This window comes from Daldinia loculata, assembly GCF_022478755.1.
Source record: "Daldinia loculata strain CBS 113971 unplaced genomic scaffold F4817scaffold_6, whole genome shotgun sequence".
Classification (NCBI taxonomy): domain Eukaryota; kingdom Fungi; phylum Ascomycota; class Sordariomycetes; order Xylariales; family Hypoxylaceae; genus Daldinia; species Daldinia loculata.
The window spans coordinates 356,288-379,568 of NW_026054860.1; the positions used below are offsets into that span (position 1 = coordinate 356,288).

The following is a 23,281-nucleotide window of genomic DNA, read 5'->3' on the forward strand; positions in this document are numbered from 1 at the left end:
CTGTTGTGTTTCCCCAACGTTGGCTGCCGCGTACAAACGGTATGTGCCACGCCGTCTTTCCATAATAACCCAATGGATCCAATAGATATTCCAAACGTTCCAGAAGACGACGGGACCTTGCAGACCGCCGCGTGTGCGAAAGAAACGCGTGTCCCCCACGTCGCACAGCGTTTGCATGTAGCCCTGCCTAAATCTCAGCTCCCCCCTTGTCCCCCTTGCCCCCCTTGCCCCCGTTACCCCCGTTGGGCTGCACGTAGCAGCCTCAACTTTGACTTCATTTCTAACCTGATCTTACCTGATCTTACCTGATCTTTCTCCAACCTCATAGGAACCAATATCTATTGAAACGTGGCATCACTATTAGATTGCCTAAAACTTCTATCTCCGAAACCAACAATGTGAATTTTCTATTTGAGAGTAATAAACACGAATCAGATTTTTGGCGTACTTGCGTACTAGTCCTCTTTTGCCGTAATTTATTTTTCTTTCCTTTTTTTTCTTCCCTTCACGCCTAACCAAAAACCCATGTAACAGGAAAGGAGAAAACACGGACCAAGGTAACCCAGCTGGTTGGTTGTTTACCTTCATATTGTGACCATGTTGGAAGGGTGCCCTTTGTAACTTTGTACGAGATAAAAAGGATAATGAAACATGGTCCATTGCAAACACGCACTTAACCATTGCCAGTCCCCAAATCCCCCACCTGTCAAGTTCCAATCGTAATTTAACTTGTTCCATTGTACCTTCCATTGTGAAAAAGAAAGGGGATATTTCTATCATGCGCAGACGCCGACCTAATTGGCAATGCTATTCCAGCATGCCTCGAAACTCCGGGAACGACCACAGTAGGAAACGGAAAAATCGGGCTAATCCATGCCCGTGTGGGAAGACACCAGAAACCTGCGCAAAATACATCGTCTATTGGGGTACAGGAAGGAAATCATAATCATGAGTTGCCGTCAAACAGGGCTAAGGTGGTGCCGCGTACAGCCTATGACAACGGTGTGACGGTTTGTCGGGAAGTGATCTATCTCATCGGGATCTAAACATATTGGACCGGGATACGCTGTGGCTTCATCGAGTGGCTGAAAATGTACCTGAGGGACTGCTGGAAATGTCACTGAGAAGACAACGGTTTAGGCCAATAGGATGATGTTATGGCTGTCTTGGCCACCACCTGCAGGATCTTAGCGTTGTCGACAAGGGGCCCCCGGTAACAACTTCCGGATATCCATGGCCATTGCGTGTGTGTCGAATCTTTTTTCCTGTCGGGGTTCGAGAACCTCGTTATTCTTTTTTCCGTATGTAAATCCTGTCCCGTAACGCCGGATGAAGAGGTTCCCTCCAATTGAAAAAAAGTGAAGCTTAGCTTCAAAAGAGCCGGGACCAAGGTTCTGGGACTAAAATGAGCGCCCTGTTAGCCCTTTGCTTATTTCTTCTGTCATATTGAAATCCTAGATAATGACATATGAGACGTGACAGATACGAGTTTCCCACTTACATCTATGAAAAAGGCCAATAATAACAGAACAGCACGGTCCGGATCCTCCCCGTGCTTAGACATTGTGGACACAAGCCCGGCACGTGTGGATCTTGCAGTATCTACACTCGAAAATCCACCAGTGCGGGCCCGAGTGACACAAATTACAGGTCCATTGGACAAGCGTGCTGTCTGACTTCAGCATCTTGAAAGAGTGCGCACAGTTGCTTCCCACGGCCATGTCTTAAGATGTGATCAAAAATATGTCCTAGAAGACTTTTTTGGACGCTGTGGATAAGAGTGCTGGACAGCTTGGGTGGTAGTGGGTTTGCTTAGTCTTTCCTAGAGGTGGTGTTAACCGCATAACCAACGAGTCGGGATTTAAATAGTAGGATACTTACTTGTGCAAGTACCGATACAGAGGTAAGGATTAGTTGACAAGATGGCGTGGTGGATGCTGCTGGGTGTAATGAATGAAGAATATGACTAGTGAATATAGAGAAGAGTGTCGAGGAGGGAGACTCAAGAGGTGATGGAAGAGAGACTTTAAATAGTTGACAGGCTACAAGTGAATAGGTAGAGATGACCTTGAGGTCCAACCAGAGAAAGCGTTGGGTTATTTATTGTTTGCCAAATGTGGGTTTGTGACGGGAAGATGTTTATGAGCAGCCTGTTTGTAGTCTAGAACTGGTAGAGAGTCAAGCAGACTAGGCGAGGCGGAAGTTATCTTTTGTAGCAGAGTGAAAACAGTCAATGGGCGGTGGAGGTGGAGAGGGTAGGGGGGGTAAATGTGATGTGTAACTAGTTACTCGACGGGACGTCGTTGCAAGCTTGAAAGCCATAAGGGAGGCTCAAATAATATGTACGTACGGCTTCTATCATATCGTCTACCCTGTGTCTATGACGAACGGTCGGCAGTGTTCCCGTTAGGTCCATACTATGTAACTCGGCACTAGGAGCATTGCCAAAACCAGGGACGGGTAGTTAGGAAACTAGACTAGAAACAGGACTTGATCTTGGGTGAGGTGATTGACATGAAGGAGTTGGGGTGGAACAGGCGCGTTGTCCGAGAATTTTCGATGACAGGGGAAGTGTCGAGATTTATGAGAAGAAAGTGATGTTTTGCGACAAGGCTCGACCTGATCGGGGGGTTTTTTTTTTTGACTTCAACTTTCCAAGGTTGTCACTTCTAATTAACCTTAATACCTAATACACTGAATTACATGTACCTAGGTACTTAACTCACTCGGGGGAAGGTACGGAAGGTACTTGATAATTCGTACTTCATGTCTACTTTAGGTAGGTTAGACGTAACTGCCTGAACGGTGACCGCGTCTGACCTGTTTCTCCTTCTGTAGAAGGTCGGGTCAAAACTACCTTTACAGTCAAATCTAGATACATCAAATGTACGCAAGAAAATAAGAAGTACATTGAAGATGTGTAATTGTGTAAGAGGTAAGTACCTATATGTATACCGTATTCATATGTCGAACATGTACCTACCTAGCATACTCATACAAATATTTATGTACATATGCGTGGTTCGATATACACAAGGAATATAGAAGAATCTAAAACGGACAGAAGACGAAAAAAAATATTTTGGTCTAGTTTGGAAGAACAATTAGTTTTTTTTTTTAAAAAAAAAAACAGAAACAAAGCAATAGGAATTTAAAGCGAAGGGACTACCTTAAGCTGCTTTGGGAATCAAGGGTCTGGGCAAAGCACTGACATGTGCATGGGGCAATGACACGACATGGAACGACAACGGTTTTTACTTATTAATAAGTCTATTAAGTATGGATTTGAAATTCAGATCAATTAATATTATCTTGCCACACGTGCTGTTGCTGCTGCTGCTGCTCTGGTCTGACTGCCTGCAGCACCAAGACCGGTCTGAGTACGATGTTTGAAATATGACAATGTACCTTTCCATCCGTCCGTTTCTATACCTCAGGGAGGTATATAAATTCTCAGAGTCAAGGTCTGGGATTGGACAAGGTAAGGCGTACAAAAAGGATTCCTAGCAGAGCGCTTCAAGCACTGAAGACCAGTCATAATCTGAAGCTAGCAGACGGCACATACTCGGAAAACGTATTGGTCTTATCCCTCACCGGTCGGCCCTCGCCGCCTACCCCCTACCCTACAGCAATTGCCGAATCGGTAACTAGAGATGGCCTTACCGGTGGCCATGTCCTGTTTCCAATGTACCTCGCGTAAAAGTGCTCATATATATGTATATATCGTTTGAGCCTAGAAACAATATAGAATCTCGACCAAAGGTTACATGTTTACGGTTTCCTGTTTTCCATCGGAGAGAATATAGTTCCGTAGAACATAGTAGTAGTAGTCCAGGAACCATTGGCGTACACCTACGCTACATCCTCGAGGTAAGGTGAGCCGGAGCTTGCTAAAGTCTGGCGCGGTTCGCAATGACCGGCACGGTTCGCCAAGGATGATTGTCCATATCTGATTCCTGAACCGGCGCTCCCATTTATTGGTTGGTCTAGGGAGGCACTTCATCGTCCGGACTATAATACTCCTCTATACCCACGCAGCGTAGTCCTGCGAACGGGTCCGGGGGTCACATTACGTGCGGATGTAGGTAGGTGACTAGGTATCCGTAGGTATAACACCATGCTAAGGTAACCCTCTGAGGCAACATCCCGACGTGCTACCTAGGGGGGTTGGATGAGTTCCATCGAACGTGGGTTGCAAGATCTGACTACGACGTAGAGCCATTGTGAGGGTATGTGACGTACCCAGTATACTGTTTCCGTGACACATCGGAGTTATGGGTAATTGGTTGGTGCTGGCGAACGCATAAAAACAGGGCTAGAGTGAGCATTAGGGCGAGGGCGGGATTTATCAGGTCGAAGTCACAACGAGGCTTATGGTTTGACGTTCTACGTGTAGTGTAACATAGTCGACAGTGAGATCCCCGGCTTATTGGATAGGAGGGCTCTTATAGCTGACTAAACAACCCGGTGTGAGATGGATGAAAAATCTTACATACAGCGGGTTTGACTTTGCGAAGAGAGGGAAGGAAAAAAAAAAAACCACCCAAGCCAGCGAATTAATGAATCCCACCATCTCCCGAATTTTGGTCATGTGAAAACAAGAGAACGTGTGTACTCATATACACATGCGCATACATTATACATTAGACATATAGAACTGCGTAATCCGGCATCGCGAGCTGCTTCCCCTTAGTTGAAAGAGGAACTAACTACATACCTACCTAGGTAAGTTATAGGTCGATGCATGCTATACAGCGATAGTGATGGTAAGGCCGATGATGTTACTTTGACCTGATATAGTATGTCCCGCGGATATTGAAGGCATTTCCGCTAGCTGCTTCGGGGAGCGCGGGGTGATGTATGGTACAGGTATGTAGAAAACGTACCTACATGTACCTAGCCTATTCGAATCTTATATTCTTCCTACGGCAGGTTAGGTACCTACATGAGTTAAAAATGCGCGGCTACATGTGTCTACCATGTATATTATAAGTACTGCGTAATGCACATATATCTGCCTTATGTAGGTAAGTGACTTACGCATTTACTCAGGTAAATACATATGTATATTACATCTGCTTCATTTTCGACCTATATCATATAATACGTGCATATTCAGGTACGAAGGAGGGTAGGATGGCAGCGGCTGACGAGCTGCCAGGTGTCATGCACTCAGGTACCGAGGACACGCAACTTCGGGGGCTGAAATACATGTAGCGAGCACCTGGTTACAGGTTACATATGTACCTAAGGTACCTATGTAATGTACTTACCTATAACATGATACATACAACATTGATGTAAGTAAATGTGCTGCGTTGTGTGTACATACATGGGTTAGTAATTTCCTTAAATTTCCATTCTCATCAAATTTTTTTTTTTTCATTCAGTGACCTCAGCAACCTTCGGTGTTCGTGCCGACGCCTGTGCCTGTGCCTGGGCGCACCTAATCTAGATGCAGCAGTCGGACCCACGAGTTGCACATTACCCGCAACTACCTCTTTCTATTTTGAGCCTCCTGCGGCATCTGGGTATTAAATTGAAGTCTTGAAAGGGGGCTAGTTGCGTCCAAAATCAACTTAATCAAGGAGTTTGACGTCTACGTTTTTAGCCGAGCTGTCTAGTCTAGGCCTCTACCGTTGCCGTTCTCGCCCAATCCTCATGTCATTGCGACACTTGGTATTTAAACTGGCCAAACTGCTATCAGGTAATGTCTTTACACCCCCATTAACTGTATACTACATACTACATACTACATACTACAAAATAACGACTCCGACGGGTGTGTAAGTAGAATGGAAATCTCTTCCGAATTAAAGCCGTCTGTATGGGTGCTTATTTACGAACACGAATGCCTCCGACGCTACGAATGGCCTGCCTTCTAAACCATGGCCATACGACGATAGAGTAAGCTTTATCTTCAAGCGCCGCTTCAAAATTCCTACAGAAATGCTTCTGCGCGGGTTTATGGGAGACGGTTCCGGCTGTCCGGTCATGGTCAATCCATCTACATAGACGACTGCCTCCCTTCAGAGCTGCTTTAAACCGGCTCCCTACCTAGTTATAAGCTATAACTGGCTTATTAAGGCTATTGCTTGTGCTATGTAAGGATCCGTACCCCCTAAAGGTTGAAACATTAAACCGCAACTGCAACATGCGCACCAATATGATGTACACAGCCAAGCTATTATCAGGACCCAAGAGCCGGGCAACTCCTAGTAGTGTCGTTTCCTCATTAGCTACCGCTGTAGTGGCAGTACGGGACCCTGGACCTTGGGGCATGGGATACCCGCTTTCTTGTGGAGATGAATATCTTCATCATAGAGCCCTACGAGTCCCGCGACGTTACCTCAAACCCCCGACGTGAGCTTGTCTCGCTTACCAAGCATGATTTGCATTATGCCTCGTTACATATTATTTCCCCTTAGGAGCTGAATACCCATTGGCCTTCCTTGGTGCGCTCGGGACTCGAAAAAGAAAGATGACGATAGTAGTACGTTCTATATACAGCATCTTGGCGCCTCCCGAAGTGTCGGTAATCTACCTAGCTTAACCCTCTCATGTCGGCAAGTACTTGCTCCAACGTCCACTGTACCTTTATACACACGGACCTGTGGCTTGGGCGCACCTTGAGCATGGCTTGTGTTAAACCAACTAAACTAGCCACGACATCCTATTTCGTCCTTAAAAGTATTTTGTTACGCTGGCGTCTGCTGATGTCTGCTGACCATGTCTTCATGCGCAATAACCTGCGGCCGTCCCTGCGACCAGCAGGACCGTGTTTAGGATGCGAGGCCGCGAACCGGTCTCGCTTAAGGAAGGATTCTAGCGAGGTGATCCCCGTCTGAAGGTTTCACGCTTTATGCCCCGGAGAATTTTAGTGAACAAATCACAAAATTCCCCGACAGCGAGCGAGGCCAAGCCCACGGTTTAGGTACAGATCCAAACCTTCGAAGCAAGCTTCTATCATCCTCCCGGCTCCACCATATTAGTGCCGTACAGGCCTAGGAAACCAATGCCGCACGTGGTTTCGACATTGTCGGTTTGTTGGTTCCAAGGTTGTACATAATTCGGTCCCTCCTGGTTTGGAAGCTAACCCCACTGTCTGACCAGAGCCAGGATAACCTAGTAATAATTCGGGCGTCTAAAGAACATTGGCCAGCATATTGGCCAGCATCGACGCCAATCGGCTGGCTTCCTTCGTCCTCAACTACTCAAGACCATTTACACCCCACTACAGGGCTGTGATGAGAATACAATGTCGACTAGGTAGTGTATGTGCCACAATCGGCTGTGGATGCGGAATGCTAAAGTGCTACCATAGTACTTAGAGAGACAAGGCCACGTATTCCGATGCCAAGCCAAGACTCGACTTTTATTATTCAAGTATCCAATTGTTATTCGACAAGTCGAAATCGTGATCGTGATCGTAGGAGTTTTGTAGTACAAGATTCATCTTTGTCGCGTGCGGGAGTCATCACTCAATTTTCTATGTTGGTGACCTCTGGTTGGTCACGACGAGATGCAAATGGCCTAAAACGGAAGTACTCCAATTTGCCATGGCACCAACTACCGGACTACCGGCCACATTAAAGCTCGTTTAATAGAACTGATTCGCGCGGCGCCTGTTTGGGAACGAATCCAGGAAGGTTGCCGGTCGTATTAATTATCCCAGAAACAAATTCATATACTATAGCTCGGGGGTAGGCTCACCGGTTGGTCGTCAATACAACATCAAACAATCATCAATTTTGCTCCCCGTAGCCAATCGTGGATGATGCAGACATGGTTCAGTCGAGTCGGCAATCAGACCTTAATGAAATTGAATACGATCCTTTCTTTTCGACATGCGCTAGCAATTGGACTTTAGCAAACATGTCTTGCGTGGCTCGCGCAAATACTACGAGCCTATGCACATTCAGGGTATTGCTTTCTCCGAATGCTTTGATGCGGCATGCCAACGGTTCCCATATCAAAGAGGACAAACAAAAAAAATTCGGGAAGGAAACAGGGTTACGTATCTACATACGCAATAACTACGCATTACATTACTATCGACATTATTGAAACTACCCACCGGTCTGGGTTTGCAATACCTAATTATCCCATTGGTGGACAAAAATATCAACAACCGTGCTCATAAGGTTTCCGTCTCTGTGCGGTCAAGCAGGAGAGCATCGTGAGGATCCGATGGGCTGGTCCTGAATATCGGTGAGGTCAGTGTCAGTCAGCGCTGGTGTCAGTGCCAGGTTGCGAACGGGCTCCCCGACACAATCTTCAGATTCAAGACGAACAAATTTACAAATCCACAGGCTAATATGTAAGTGTCCCCATTATGAAGCACCCCCTGATGTACCTAAGGTATGCAATACGAAATCCGATGAGAAGTCATCAGGGTTCATCGACTACCACGCAATAGTGTACTGTTGAGGGTGTGAGCTTTTTCCGCCCTACCAGCCTACCTAGCCCTGCCAAGACATCCAGATTCAAAGAGACGTTTCAGTACCTGTTTGGTGGTCTCTATAATAGATTGCAACGCGACCTGACCTACCGCTCTTTTGGCTCTAGGTAGCCATGATAGTTAGCTGCAGCCTGCAGGTCTGTCTGATATAGCACTATGCAGAAGTACCTGTCAGACTTTCTTCTTCCCCGTCATCTTCCCTGTATTTATTTTTGTTCCTTATGAGGGGCTGCGCCTAGATTCCCTGTCAGTCATGGGTGTCTCTCTTTTGCCTTGTATGGTCCTCACCAACTTACTGCCCCCACATTGAATGATCCCACGTCACACAGCCCGGTCGACAAAATTCTCTGGGGACAGCGACAACCAATTGGTAAAAATGCCGGAGGCGTGGTAAGCTTGACGTGCTTTTATTATGTACAAGGCAGACCATGTTGTGTGTCCAACCTTCTGATATCAGAACGGCCCACAATCAACGTTGTTCTATGTTCTATGTTCTATGTACGTATTATGCTACTGTTGACAGGGCAAAAGCTCGCCGGTTGATCACTGCTTCATACTAATCTTGTATACGGACTTACCTAACTTAATATTTCTCATAGTGCCTGTGGGCCCGCTGGCCATGCCACGGCTTTCGGTTCCGAGCACGAAGTGTTAATACCGGGGCCCCCGGACATTAAGCGGGAGGAGGTCTAGGAAGAGCCCGAAGTCGCAGCTACTATGTAAACAGGCAGACACTCTGACACCTACAGGGTCGGGTTTGTCCAGCGTCAAGTATGGTTCGGTAAAATTAGACGGCCGCAAAGTTGATGATGGACGATGCAATGTGTCCTCCCCCCCCTGGGCCCTAGACGGCTAGCTATTCCGAACTTGATGACGGGGTTCTGGCCTTCGTTATTGGGCGGCTTATCAGCCTCGTTTGAAGGGGTCTCGAAAACGACGTTACGGAGTAGCACTCAAGCCGGAAGATTCAGAATCAGCCTCAATTTAAGGTGACGCGACGGCCCGTCCTGCTGGCCGCATGATGTCGACGGCTCATATTTCGTTTCCATTATACTCGCGATCCGACGGACGATATCCAATAATCCGGGGTCCGTAGACATATTTCCGTGTTCCTTTTACCCCCTCCCTTTTCCCTTTACTTTTCGGTTCCTGAAATCTGGCGGGGTGGACTACTAGTAAGTTGCTCATGATAGCCCAGATTTCGTCTGACGAAGTTATAATATGATCTATCACATTTCAATCCTCCTCATCATCCTTCCCACCTCTTAAAACCCCGGCCTCTAGTTACCCACCGTCGCCACCACCATACCCATGATGTATGTATCTGTATCTGTATCTGCCTACCTAGGTAGGTAGGCATGCTTCTTAGGCGCGAGGAACTACATGCACTAGCCCAATTGGCAGGTCAAAGAAACCTCGGAGATGCAGACCGACGCTTTTCTCCGTACGCAACGTACTTGCATACATATTAGTGCCGCGCGCATCATACCTAAACATGTGAGCTGCGGCACCAGCGCACAACGGACGCAACAATCTGGATCGTCACGGTTACGCATCCCGTCCTGTCGATGATCAGATCAATCATGCCAGTCATCCGCCTGCGAGGGAAGAAGAAGGGGGGAGGAACTGACGAGAGAAGACTTTCTCACCCCCTTTTCTCATATCTTGCATCGAAACTTCCGACCCGAACCCCGAAAGATAGGTAACTTTTAGGGACCGGGGGGACAAGGCGCGGCTCGACGCTGCAACCTCGCTTCTTCAATGCCGGGATGTCTACCACCTACCTTACATGTTTACTCGCAATAGTTACCTTTAATAACTAATAACCCAACTTAGACCCTTCCGTCTGGCTGTCACTTTCCTTATCACTTCTCACCAAGAACGAAGACCCAAGACCAAGCCCGGTGACGTTCGATGATGCATCGATGATGAATAACGCAAGGGGACCCGGGCTCTCTCGCCGGCTGCCGAGAAGGGTTAAAAGAAAGCAGGAGCGGTTACAGTAACTAGTAAAAGAAGAAGAAAGAAGAAGAAAAAAAAACCTCTTCCGAGCCGTCCCCCTTTTCCGGCATAGCGGTGAAGGCAAAGGAAAGACGAAGAAAAAGAAGTCATGTTGGTAGGTGGTTTTTTTTTTTTTTTTTTTTTTTTTCTGTCCCACGCTCCTTTACATCGTGAAAAGTGAAAAGTGATGGATCAGAGGGGCTCCCCAAAACAGAACCCGCTTCAGGAACCATCTCGCATCGGCATACAAGACGTCGGGGCCATGCGCGGACAAATCTAAGGTTAGGTAAGATCCAATTCGAGCTAAATAATTCCAATACATGGTCTCTAATTCGTACTATACCATACGCACATAATAAATCATCTGTCATGCTGACACACACGTGGGTTCGGTTCGCTACGGTTCGCTTATCATGTCCATGTCCATGTTCCTCGTCTAATAAATTACAAGCGTATCTGCGCATAACATATGTACATACATAACGCCCTGTCATATTTTAATTTTCGGTAGCGATAAATACGTGCATTACATACATACCCTACCTACATGCTAAGATGACTACGAGAAAGAAAAAAACCGTCCGTTCTAGAAGCACGTCATGATGCTTATCTCAGGTCTATTTCCTTTCTTGACACCTCGCTGCATGTAATGCTTGTCTTACTCGTTCGACCCCCGGCCCCATTATGAAAAATTTACTCACCGCCCACAGGCGGACGAAGGGCGAGGAGGGGGGCGACCATATCATTAACAAAATGTCCCGGTAGCATATATCCCCCCCTATTAATCCACCGGTTCCTCATCCGGATTCCGTGCCGCTCTTGCAGAAGACAGAAAAAAAAATTCATCATCCCGTCTTAGTGGTATCAGGGTCGACAGTGGTGGTAGTGGTGGTAGTGGTGGTGCCTGCGTCCTTGGTACCTTCTAATTCAGGGTCCATTGTTCCCGCTGTATTCGCTACCGGAGGCAGATCAGCCGCATTACTAACCGTTGCAACGGGAGGTGGAGGAGATGGCTGCTGCTCATCATTGATAGTCGACACCTCGGTGTCGTCACCGCGCGGATCGACCTTCGTAGGCGAGGACCGCGAGGAGCCCAGCGCTTTCATCTCGAGACCTTCGGTTTCTGTTTCTGTTTCGTTGCCACCGGGATCCTTCTCGAGGCAATCCGCGTCGGAATTTTGCCGCTCCTTCTCTTGGAATGTGAAGGCGTCTGAGAGGTTGACCGCGAGGAAAGTCTTGGGTAATTTGACCCTATTGGTCACCGTGAGTCAGCTGCCCTGCTATGATGATGAAGAGGGAGGTCTCCTCTCGTGGTATGACGTCGGGGCTACGTCGTGGAAAGAAAAAAGCACTTACTGATGGAACTTGGCTCTGAGCGTCTCGATGACCTTCTTCCAATCCGCATGAGGTGTCAGGCTCCTGCGCGGTGCACATCCTATACAGTGTTTACTGTCTAGTTGGATGTCTAGGGGGTCGAAAATGTGGCAACCGGGGCTGATCGTGATGCGGATGCTGTAGTTGAAGGTAGGCTGATCGACGAGGGGTGCATCTACTGGGAGTTTAGTCTCCGACTCGTATAGCTCGAAGCAGATCTGCGAGAGATAATCAAGTTCAGGGATCGTCCTGCGGTTGATTTTCGTCTCGATACCACCCTCGAGGATACAGTTTAACAACGTGTAGATATGCGATTCCTTAGTGAAATAGAAGAACGACTTGGCGTCATCAGACGCCTGCATCTCTTCGAGGTCTTGGACGATCTCCTTGAGCAAGGGGAGTGATGTCAGGAGGCCGATTTCGAGCTGCAATACTGCGTCAGTCATAGACCTGCCTAAAACGAATAGAGATGAACACACCTTTTCACTGTCTGAAATGCCATACTCCTGCGGGCAGATGAAGTCAAACAGAACTTTAGCAAGCTGGTAAAGTTCCCGCAGAGGTTCGAAACATTCGTCTGTCTTTGCTTTGGTCTGATTGTTACCTTTCGGTAAGTGGAAATATTCGGCAGGTCTGTCAACCTCGTGAGGGTGTTTCATCCACGATCTCCTTCGGAAAATACGCTGCATGGTCTTCTCTGACCTCTCGGTCCTCTCCGGTCGGTCCGACTTTTCCACCTTGTCCCCGTCATCAGCCGTTTTGCCGCCTTCTTCAGACTCCTTCGGCGATGCTTTGCCCTCACGGCTTATGGTGATGTTAAATTCTTCCTCTAGCATATGCTTTGGCGGAGTGAAGACCCATTCGAGAAATTGACGGTTATGTAGGGCATCAAATTTCATCGTATCGTACAATTCCGAGATCTTGCTAGGATCAACCTTCTCGTGGTCGCAGAATTCCGCAAAGAGCTTTTCCCAACGCTCGCGAAACAATTCCGCATCCTCACCACAGCACCAGCGAGCTTGGATGCCGTTGATAGCATTGGCTTGGGAAAGTGACGAGGCTGAAGATGCACTAGAACTCTCGCTATGAGTCTTATCTGAGCCCGGGGTATTGATAGCGTTGAGGGAATTTACAGCGCCAGTTTGCAGTTTGCTATAATTGTGCTGCATTACGCGACGATGGAAGTTCATCAGCTGCACCACTCGCGTTTGCACTTCAGAAGGCTCTGGCATTCCCTCTGGCCAAGCAAACTGGGATGGCCGCTCGTTCCCCTTTCGCAATAGACCCTTGAGCTTCTTCTTGACTTTATCCATCTCATCCTTGGCCGCGTTGGAATCATCCAACAAATCCTTCCGTATCGTAATAAAGTCTTCTGGAAGGTCATTCTTCTCTATAAACGATGCTGCCCAAATCTGCGCACTAGCTGTAACTCGTCGCTCAGAGCTACTAAACACGTGAACTTGGTCTAGTATATCACGATTTAGTAGAAGATAGTCATTACGCATATTTTGTGCCAACTCTTGCGCCTGGTAACGTGCCGAGTGAGTCGGCTCGCCTCCCCACTTGACAATAAGCTGCAACTTATCTAAAACGAAACTGTTGTCGGCTGCGGTGAATTTGGACATCGTTACCCCTGACATGGAATCTTGGCGTCGCGGTGGGTATTTCGGCTGTTGTTCAGAGTCAGATACGACTACTTCCGACGGATCAGCCCGACGCTGACCGTCTTCGGCCTCCAATTGTTCTTTTGCGGGGGGTTGGTCCGGTTCCTTTTTAGCTTCTACTTCCTTATGTGGGTTTTCTACAATCTCAGACTCCATCTTTACTCCCTCGGTGACTTCAGGAGTTGATTCGTTCATCTCGGCCGTTTTCTTCTTACGAAACATTGGCTTGATTTGAACTTTTGTGCCTGCCCATCCTCCTTTCTTAACCAACACATTACGAAGGGACTTAAGTTTATTTCGGTCCTCCTCGCCGGCCTTCAAAGCCAAGTCGACCGCATCGAGGACGCTGGCCAAGGCAGGCTCTCCAATAAGGAGAACCTCTTCTTGGTGGCCTTTTAGAAGGTCGATAAATGGCTGTGTGTGAAAGGTAAATTTGTACTTCTGTTTTGGAGTGCGGTCTGCATGTCGGATGACCGAGACCATTCCCTTGAGCTTCCACGAGTGTTTGGGAGGAGGGGGAGGCGGTGTCGGTTCCTCTAAGTGGTCGGCTTGCTCCTCCGCTTTACTTGAGGGTGTAGTCGGAAGAGTTGGAAGGGCCGTAGTCGGTAAGCTGCTTGCAGCAGAGCCACCTGTAAGGTAAGTTATGGGACTAATGATACCATTCTGCAGTCTTGTCGCGATACCCGCCACTCCCGTATCAGTCTTGGACGGCGAGGCGTTTGCTGCGCTCTGCTCGTCCTTGCCTTCTTTACTCTCTTCGGGGGGAAGTGTGCCTGCGCTTCCTGCGGACTTTGGCTGTCTTGTACTAACCAACGCATCTTTTTCCTTGCTACTAAAAATAGCTTGCTTTAGTGGATCGCCAATGTCGGAAATAGTAGGCGATGGGAGAGGCGGCGTTGGCCCCCCACGACGAATCTTCTCCTTGATGAAGATATCCTTCAAGATACTCGCACAGTGATCGTAGTAGGTTTCGTTATCTTTGACGAAGCTCCAACCATTGACATCTATGACATAACTTTTACCACCCGCTCGAAGTAGATCGAACCCACAGACGCGTTGTCCAAACGAATTGGCAATCTTGCTTGCAATCTCCTTCTCTTCCGGGCCCAACGAGGTGACATAACGTATCTCTTTGCCATGCGTATTGCGCCGAACAATGCCATCTACGACAGGGGACTTTCTTGTCTCGGCATGGCAGTAATGCGGTCCAACCGTGTAGGCTTTTACATCTTCTGCGTTGTCTACCTGCATAAACTTCTCATAAATGAAGCTACCCTCTGGCTCGGTAATAGCACGGGGAATAACAAGATCTTTGACAAACTCCGAGCTTTTGTTACCAATTTTCCTGAAGAGTTTACGGGCACCCCCGCCAGAAGATTGTGGAAAATAGATAATGATGTTGTGGTCTTCGCCGCTGGTTGGTTTCTCAACAAATGGCTTCTTTAGTAGGGTACCGTCCACGCTTAAGATATCTCCATCGTCAAGCAACTCTACCTTGCGAGGGAAGCGATAGTTTTCTGGTCCAGGCTCGAGGGTAATGCCGGTAACATCTTTTATATGTTTTGCAACATCTGGGGTTAGCAAACTCGGTCCGCCGTCGCGATTTACTTCGACTCGTTTCGGGGTTGGTACTTCGATCTTGTCAAGTATTCGCAGACAGAGTCGCCTATCCCAAAGTACCTTTTGCATCGGCACATCATTAACACAGAACGGTTTTCGAGCTTTAACATAAGCTATAGCCTTTTCCAAAGGGAAGCCATCTGAATAGAAAGATATTAAATAGTCGCATATCGGCCAGTTTTCCACTTCTGCTCTGTTGTTAGTATCCTGAGCCACCTGACTTTATTACCAATGGCGTGTTCTCACCTTCGTCTAAAATTGTCTTATCTCCGAACACTATAACGTCGAATTCACGGTTTGCAATTAACCTGTTAAGAATATTCCTGCTTGGTTTGCTTCTGGCTTTAGCATCCAGCGCGCAGACACCAATGATACCCCATGGTGCTGGCTTAACCTCTTCCTTCTCTTTAACGTGAGGACCTCGTTCGCTGCTAGGGCTCTGGCTACTATTAGCAGTACTACCGCTCAATCGCCGTTTGGCCCTGCTTCGAGATCGAGTCACCTGGGGCCGAGGAGCTGGGTTTGGCGTAGGCGCAGGGTTTCGCTTGACGAGGTCTAGAGGATTGGTATGATGAGTCTCCCGCGGAGTTAACTGAGGGCCGTTGACAGGGTTCGGGTTATTCGAGTTAGAAGATGTGGTGACTGTTATATTAGACACGCCAGACTCGGATTGACCCGGGGATGGACCCAGGCCTTTGCCAGAAGCCATGATGCCCGATACGGGGCGTTGGATACCACCACCGCCGTCCGAGCCGTTTGTGGAGGGAGCAGAGCTTGCAACGCCACGAGACGACGCAAGAGAGAAGACGGAAGAGACAGAAATGCGTTTCCCGACCTCGCGCTCTGAGGACGAGGAGGGTAGATTTACTGCAGGTTCCGGTAGTTGATAAGGAGAATTTGTGTCAGTGACAGAGTGGCCGGGCTGTTGTTTCGGGGTATTCTCGATATCGTCGATAGCAACTTCGTCGGTTGTGGTGGTACTAGTGTGGAAGTCTTCATTCCAGCTATTGGAACCGAATGACTCGCGTGTACGATGAGATGGAGGAAGATGGGGCGGCTTTGATGATCTAGCTAGAGGTGGCATAGATAAGCTCGCGGGTTCGACTGATACATCGGCAGTCCCAAGAGGCTCGGCATGTCGACTTTTCCCGCTTGTTATGGAACTGGCGATGCTACTAGCTACAGACGATGGCGAGCGGGTGCGGGAGTGTGAAAATGACCAGGAAAGCCTCTTCTTGCTGGAACCGCTTAGGCTGCGACCCGACTTGTTATTAGTATTATTAGTAGTAATATTATTAGTCTCCATCCTTTCTAGGACGAACGACCCTAGAGTCTAAAATTTTGTATAGTGTACTCCGCAGTCTGACCGTTTACTGCAGTGTTTCCGTCATTCGATAAGTTCTAAGTACCTATCGGCGTGGCTAGATAAAACCTTCGATGCTCAACTTCCCACTTCTTTCTTCTCGTAGTAACTCCTAGAGCTTAGCTACACGTGCGTACCACAATACCTTATTCCGAGTAAGTACTATCGATTACTAACGGATAAGGTGAGGATCCCTGGATACTTGGAGACGGTGGCAAATGATACCTATGTCGTTCACCTCCTGGCCAAATGTCGTGTTCTATGTAGTGAGTTGGGCGAAACCAGCCTTAATAAGACCTCCACGATTAACCTATATAAAGGAATTCAATATCCAGGTCTTGCTACTGATTTTATTGCGTATGTATGAAATTATTCGTTAGGAGGAACTAGGTTAGGTTATAGGTTAGGTTACTAGGCTCAGTGCCCCCTTCGAAAGAAATATAAAGAAATATCGATTCGGGACCCGATTTATTTTAGTTTGTCGTGACTTCGTGAATGTTGGAAGTGGGTCGCGGATACGGCAATTCGGAATATCAAGCGTCAGGGATACATCATGAACTCCATTGGAAGCTCAGATAGACAATTTGATAATCGCATCTGCGGTCCACGGCTAGGAGTATACGTGGTGGGCAAGTGGGCCAGTGAAAGATGTAGACCATCAGACAAACAAGACCTCCCTCTGTTATCGGATTCGTTGAAAGAAAGCCGAGATGCTACTGTAATTATGGAATTTTGTATGGTGGGAATTCTGTAAACCGCATCATTGGCAACATGATAATGTACCTCATGGTGGCGTCTTGAACACATGCCAATGACATGACGTCCAATGCCAAGGTCACAGGGGTAATCAGCCAATAGTATGGAATAATTGAGGTGGTGTGGCGCTTAGTACGACGGTTAGTTTTGTTATTTTCAACAAGTATTAAGGCGGTGAAAGTAAGAAACTATTACCTTAGCCTAAGTACCTAACATAAGGTGTTATTAGGTATCTGGTTAAGAATATCTTTCCCTCGAATAAAAAAGTATCCTCTTAGACATTAAAAGGGTTAAAATTGTATATATTTTCTGAGTACAAACAGTGGCGCGCATATGCGATAAACCTTTTGACAATGTTTTGTCATCATGTGGGGCTATAGATCGATAACAGCGATAACTACCGATACATACAGCGATACTGCTATTGATACATGTAGTTATCGATAATGATAAGAATTACAGCATTGAAGCTAGTTAAATGTATAGGTACCTTAGATAGGTACCTATTCAATACTTCAATTGTCCTTGAAGATTGAAGTTGAGTAAGTAACTTGTAATAAGATGATCACTATAAGCCAAATCATTGAAGTTAGTTGTCCCTAGAGTCAATTGCAGTAGTTGTAGATTATCCTTATAAATTTCAAATACAAAAGCTCTATCAATAGCAGTCGTATCTCTAAGTACTTTACCAGTAGTTTAGGATAAGATAGTGGGGCCAAGGTACCTAGTACAAGACGCCAAAAATGCTTCGCGCTGTTCCGTCCTAAGAAAAAAAAAATCCATTTACAGATGGCTGAGTAGTCGTTGCGCTGCGATTCCTAGATGCTAGATGCGACCACGAAAGCTCTGGCAGTTAAAGCTCAATTCACATAGGGGCTCAACAATTATTCCGACGAGCAATTCGTTATAATGCCTCATTCAGAGCCAGAAGGACCATTGGTCAAGCGTCAGAAGCTCAATTCTGTTGCGAAATCCAAATCATCCACATCGCAACAGTCTAGGATATTTGCTCCATATCGGGTATGTTCAGACACTTTTAGAATCGCAATAGCCATGCCTAGTTCTAATATACAGTGTTAAGACAATCGGCCTCGTTTCTCCTACTAATGTGCCCTTCACCTCTGTTCCTCTCGGGAATACTACCTTCCAGGTTACAACATCTATAGGCCGCTCGCTCCAGACTTATGACCTTAAACGCGGCCTCAACCTCGTCTTCATAACTCGACCTCAGACGCCAAGTACCATCACGGCGACATGCGCTTGGAAACAGAAGGTATTTGTTGCCTGGGGCGACTCCCGAGAAGGCTCCTCTCAGGGTATATGGGTTTTCCAGAGAGGGAAGAAAGTTGGCGAGTTAGAACTTCCCTCTGATCTACACCAGCCCATTAAGCAGATTCTCGTTTTCGGATCTTGGATTGTTGCCTGTGGCTTGACAAGAATAGAAGTATGGAAGACGGCGACATTGGAACACTATACGACTCTTTTTACTATGGCTTCGAAAAAGCTCGATAACGAACTCACCGGAGGTATATGTACTATGCCGACCTACTTAAATAAGATATTCGCTGGACGTCGGAACGGATGGGTTGAAATCTGGAACATCTCTACTGGAAAACTTATCTATACCATCCTACCTCCATCTCCAAGCTGTGGTGCTGTCACTTGCATGCAGCCAACACCTGCACTTTCTCTAATGGCTATCGCATACGCAGAGGGGCCTTTAGTTATTCATAACGTACTCACAGACAAGAAAGTGCTTGAGGTCAACGCAGGTACCGAGGATGCGCCCGTGACTAGCATTTCATTCCGCACGGACGGTATGGGCGCAGGCCAGGATGGGCGCAAAGATGGCGTTATGGCGACAGCTACGCAGTCGAGCGGCGATATCACATTTTGGGATCTTAACCAGGGTGGTAGGATTATGGGCATTCTTAGAAGCGCTCATAACCCTCCGATGCAGGAGGGGGCATCGATTCGCGGAGGTGTAAGCAAGATTGAGTTCCTTGCCGGCCAGCCCGTCATTGTTACCAGTGGTAGAGACAATTCCTTAAAAACTTGGATATTCGACGAAACTCCATTTTCGCCTATACCACGAATATTACACACGAGGAGTGGCCATGCTGCACCAGTCACCAGTTTGCAGTTCTTGCCGACCGATTTTGAAGGTGCTGAAGCAGGTAATAAATGGCTCCTTAGTGGCGGTAGGGATAGGAGTCTCTGGGGCTGGAGTCTTCGTCGAGACGGTCAAAGCACGGAATTGAGTCAGGGCAATATACGCAAGAAGGCTAAGAAATACGGAATTCTGGACAGCAGCACCCTAAGCCGTGGTCCAACTACCACGCTCGATGACTTAAAGGCGCCGGAGATCACATGCATAGCATGTTCTTTAAATAGAGATGGTGGCATGGGTGCCGTGCCCGGGAAGCAGGTGTTGTGGCAAAAATCTCAAACTCAAAAGAAGCCCATAGATGCCGAGATTAGCGGTATGACGGGTTGGGAGAGCGTGGTTACAGCACACAAGGACGATCCGTTTGTTCGAACCTGGTTTTGGGGCCGAAAAAGAGCTGGAAGATGGGCATTCCAAACCGGCGACGGCGCAAACGTATCATCCGTGGCCATGAGCCCATGTGGGACCTTTGCTGTCGTTGGATCTGTTGGCGGATCTATTGATATGTTCAACCTTCAATCAGGACTACACCGCCAACGATTTCCATCCAAGCTCACACCGGCGCAGGCAAGACAAGTCAAAATGCAGCAGTTAAGACAGGCGGATACCGTTGTTCAGCTTCAAGCTCGATCCGCAACTGGTTTTGCACCAGGAATTGGAAAGCATACGAAAGCAGTCACCGGGATTGTTGTCGATTCAATGAACAAATACGTGATTAGCTGCTCCTTGGACGGCAAAGTAAAGTTCTGGGAATTCCTTACAGGAAATCTGCTTGAGGAAATCAACTGGGCTCCGATGACAGGAATCATAGGCTGCCGCTACCATGCTGCAAATGATCTCATAGCCTTTTCCTGTGACGACAACTCTATTCGGGTCGTAGATATTGAGACGAAACAAACTATTCGTGAATTCTGGGGATGCCAGGGCAGAATCAACGACTTCATTTTCTCTAATGATGGCCGCTGGATAGTAGCAGCGTCTCAGGATGCTATAATACGAGTTTGGGATCTACCGACAGGTCACTTAATTGATGCTATTCGATCAGAGAAACCTTGCACCGCACTAGCCTTCTCAGCAACGGGGGAATATTTGGCTGCAGCCACTGAGGGAGAGTTGGGTGTTAACATATGGAATAACAAGGCTCTCTTCACACACGTTCCAACCCGACAAATATCCGAAGATTCAATCAAGCAGATATCGGGACCGACGGCATCAGGAGAAGGAGGCCAGGGCTTGCTCGAAGCAGCTTTTGAAGAGGCAGCCTCTCAAGAAGATGATGAAATCACTGCACCTGGCGTGGATCAGCTCAGTGCCGATATGATGACGTTAAGTCTGGTTCCGCGAAGCAGATGGCAAACACTGTTGCACCTGGACTTGATTAAACAGAGGAATAAACCAACGGAAGCTCCAAAAGCTCCAGAAAAAGCACCTTTCTTCCTGCCATCAGCAACCAACACCGGCGCCTCAAATCTAGACGCAGCCCAGCCGAACACGGACCAAGCTCAGAGTCAATCGAGGATCACTCGTTTCGATCAGAACAGGGCAGAGCAAGTATTCACGAATAAACTGCAAGCGGGAGCTACTTCTGGGGATTGTAAGAGCCATTGCCTATATTCCCTATATCATTATATTTGTGAGCTAACTTTAAACAGTTACCGAATTCATCGAGCATCTTAAATCTCTCTCTCCGGCCACGGCGGACCTGGAATTACGCTCTCTGACAACTGGGGATGATGATGAAACCAACGAGCTGCTTCATTTCATCCGCGCCATGACCAGCCGCCTTGTGGCACGTCGTGACTACGAGCTCACCCAAGCCTGGATGGCTGTCTTCCTTCGTCTACATTTCGATTTGATCTTGGCGAGTGATACCCTAATGAGCGCACTGTCGGAATGGAAGAAACATCAAGCAGAGGAATGCAATAGATTAGACAATCTTGTTAGTTACTGCGGAGGAGTTGTGAACTTCCTGAGAAGCCCACGCGCATGATTTGGAATTGCCACGTTAGATATATACACCTATATTCAAATATGTACTTGGAAAGTCAACTCTCCCCGTAACGGGGACCTTCCTGCCAACGCCCCTGAGGTTTTACGTAGCGTCCTCCGTCTGTCATGATTCCTTTCCAGGGGACTAAGTTTGCCGCCACGCAAAACTAAGTGCTACCTAAGTAGTGATAAGGTTTCCTAGATCATATATGTAAAGAACAGAATTTCTATATAAGGGTTATGGTTATTACTATGGAAGGAGATTCAAGATGAGGCCAGGAGCACGCTCTCAGCAGAGCACGGGAGAGAGCACATGATTGACGGTGGACAACGTGTCGACTAGAGTGCTGATAACCGGGGATAGAAAGTCTTTTTGAATCAAATGAGGGAGACGAAGACGGTGGGACGATGAAATGAAGCGCAAACGAAGTCGCGATGGCGATATACATATTAATTAGCGAGATTGATCAACGGCGTTTGCTTGCGAGTTTTTGATCTCTTGTTAATAGGGCGCCGAAGCGGGTAGTTGCTTTGGCCAATTAGATAGCTTCATTGTCTCCTTTTAGACGATTCAACCAGGTAGTTTTTAATGTATTAGGTACCTAGTTAGATTAAGTCTTAAGTTTCTAATATGTATTATATTACACGCGAAGACCTTATCACACATCTAATCTTTGTAATATACTGCTGTATTACAACGAACGAGATGATTTGGCATAGGTACTGGTGGCCTAACTGGGGTCACACATGATTAATAGCTGCCTTGTGTAAATATAAGTCATATAACCTAGAAGATCTTTCTACTCGATGCGGGTTTCTAAACCCGAAGGTAAGGGAAATACATAATAGGGATGAGAGGAGAGCGAAATTATAGCACACTAAAATGCAGTCGTAACTTATCAATTGCTCGAGCTAGCTCTAATACTTTATAAAGGAGCTACTTCGTCATCATCGCTTAGTGGGTTTCCACGATTATAAAATTTGAAGGTGGCCCGTAGATGTAGTTGGTGCTAATAGGGGTTGAATAAAGAGTTTATCTGCAAGATATAATGAGGGTTTTGCTGTGGAAGTAGGAATGATCATGATTACTAGGAAGATAGCAAGATACCGACAATTGTAGTAGTTGCCTACCTAATGATAAGTATTTCTGACATTAATTTTTATTCTCTTTTTACATGGGAGAGACTGTGTCTTAGATTGCTCTTTGTTATGATCCTATGAGACATCCATTACACAAGGTGTTCTTAGTGTGTATGTATAGCCACTGGTCTCCGTAGTTTAGGTTTAGAGTTCCTTGCAAAACAACAAAGTTGATTCCATGCCTTCTAGATCTACTTCGTGATACCTTCTCTCGACTTTGTGTAGCACTTAGTATATTAAATACTACCATGTAACCTTCAGTGTTTGTTACTACGTAAGATATGTCGTCGTGCAAAGTTAGCTCTTTGTACGAGGAACAGTTGGTATGGATCAAACCAGATGTGGACAGTGGACTCGATCCAGTGCTACCAGTGCTACCAGCGCTGTGCGCAATGTTAAGGAGTACGAAACGTGTTTGTATGCCATTCTGTACGTTGTTGTTTCCGTTGGTGTTATGTTTTGGTTGTCATACACGTAAGGAGTGTAAACACTTGAAACAACCTATGTCGTTTTAGTTTACCGACTTTGATATATCGATTCATGAAGTCATCATGCATTCGATTTCGAGCACGTGCACGGTTTGCCTGAAGTTGTGAATAAGTTATTTCCACGCGTGTAACTAACCACGTCCTGAAGTTGTGAGGGTGACACAGGTATACACTCCCCTTATATCAATAAATCACAATTTTTAAAGGGCTTAAAAGATACCATTTTAGGACAGGATAGGAATGGCGCAAAGAAGTCGA

General features: G+C 46.9%; 2 protein-coding genes across 2 annotated transcripts; one reads left to right on the forward strand and one right to left on the reverse strand.

Annotated features, from left to right (window-relative positions):
* Positions 1-11,131: 11,131 nt before the first annotated feature.
* On the reverse strand, positions 11,132-16,563 carry F4817DRAFT_238829 (histidine phosphatase superfamily-domain-containing protein). Its single transcript, XM_049299003.1, has 4 exons — positions 15,367-16,563; positions 12,316-15,308; positions 11,819-12,261; positions 11,132-11,713 (listed from the first exon to the last, which is right to left on the reverse strand). The coding sequence occupies exons 1-4, from the start codon at positions 16,424-16,426 to the stop codon at positions 11,308-11,310; spliced, it is 4,902 nt and encodes a 1,633-aa protein (XP_049162408.1). The 5' UTR covers positions 16,427-16,563; the 3' UTR covers positions 11,132-11,307.
* Positions 16,564-17,990: 1,427 nt separating this feature from the next.
* F4817DRAFT_327021 (WD domain-containing protein) lies at positions 17,991-21,455 on the forward strand. The gene is made up of 3 exons (XM_049301974.1): positions 17,991-18,259; positions 18,321-21,000; positions 21,059-21,455. Exons 1-3 carry the CDS (start codon positions 18,149-18,151, stop codon positions 21,394-21,396), a joined length of 3,129 nt encoding a protein of 1,042 aa, XP_049162409.1. The 5' UTR covers positions 17,991-18,148; the 3' UTR covers positions 21,397-21,455.
* Positions 21,456-23,281: the final 1,826 nt, after the last annotated feature.

What these genes read in the sequence shown, in the direction of transcription:
- F4817DRAFT_238829 (XM_049299003.1), bottom strand. Translation starts at nt 16,426, where the DNA reads ATGGAGACTAATAATATTACTACTAATAATACTAATAACAAGTCGGGT. An exon ending in TAAGACAATTTTAGACGAAG is followed by an intron (nt 15,309 to 15,366) that starts GTGAGAACACGC and finishes ACAACAGAGCAG; the next exon opens with AAGTGGAAAACTGGCCGATA. An exon ending in GCATTTCAGACAGTGAAAAG is followed by an intron (nt 12,262 to 12,315) that starts GTGTGTTCATCT and finishes GCAGTATTGCAG; the next exon opens with CTCGAAATCGGCCTCCTGAC.
- F4817DRAFT_327021 (XM_049301974.1), top strand. Translation starts at nt 18,149, where the DNA reads ATGCCTCATTCAGAGCCAGAAGGACCATTGGTCAAGCGTCAGAAGCTC. An exon ending in GGATATTTGCTCCATATCGG is followed by an intron (nt 18,260 to 18,320) that starts GTATGTTCAGAC and finishes TACAGTGTTAAG; the next exon opens with ACAATCGGCCTCGTTTCTCC. An exon ending in GGGAGCTACTTCTGGGGATT is followed by an intron (nt 21,001 to 21,058) that starts GTAAGAGCCATT and finishes AACTTTAAACAG; the next exon opens with TTACCGAATTCATCGAGCAT.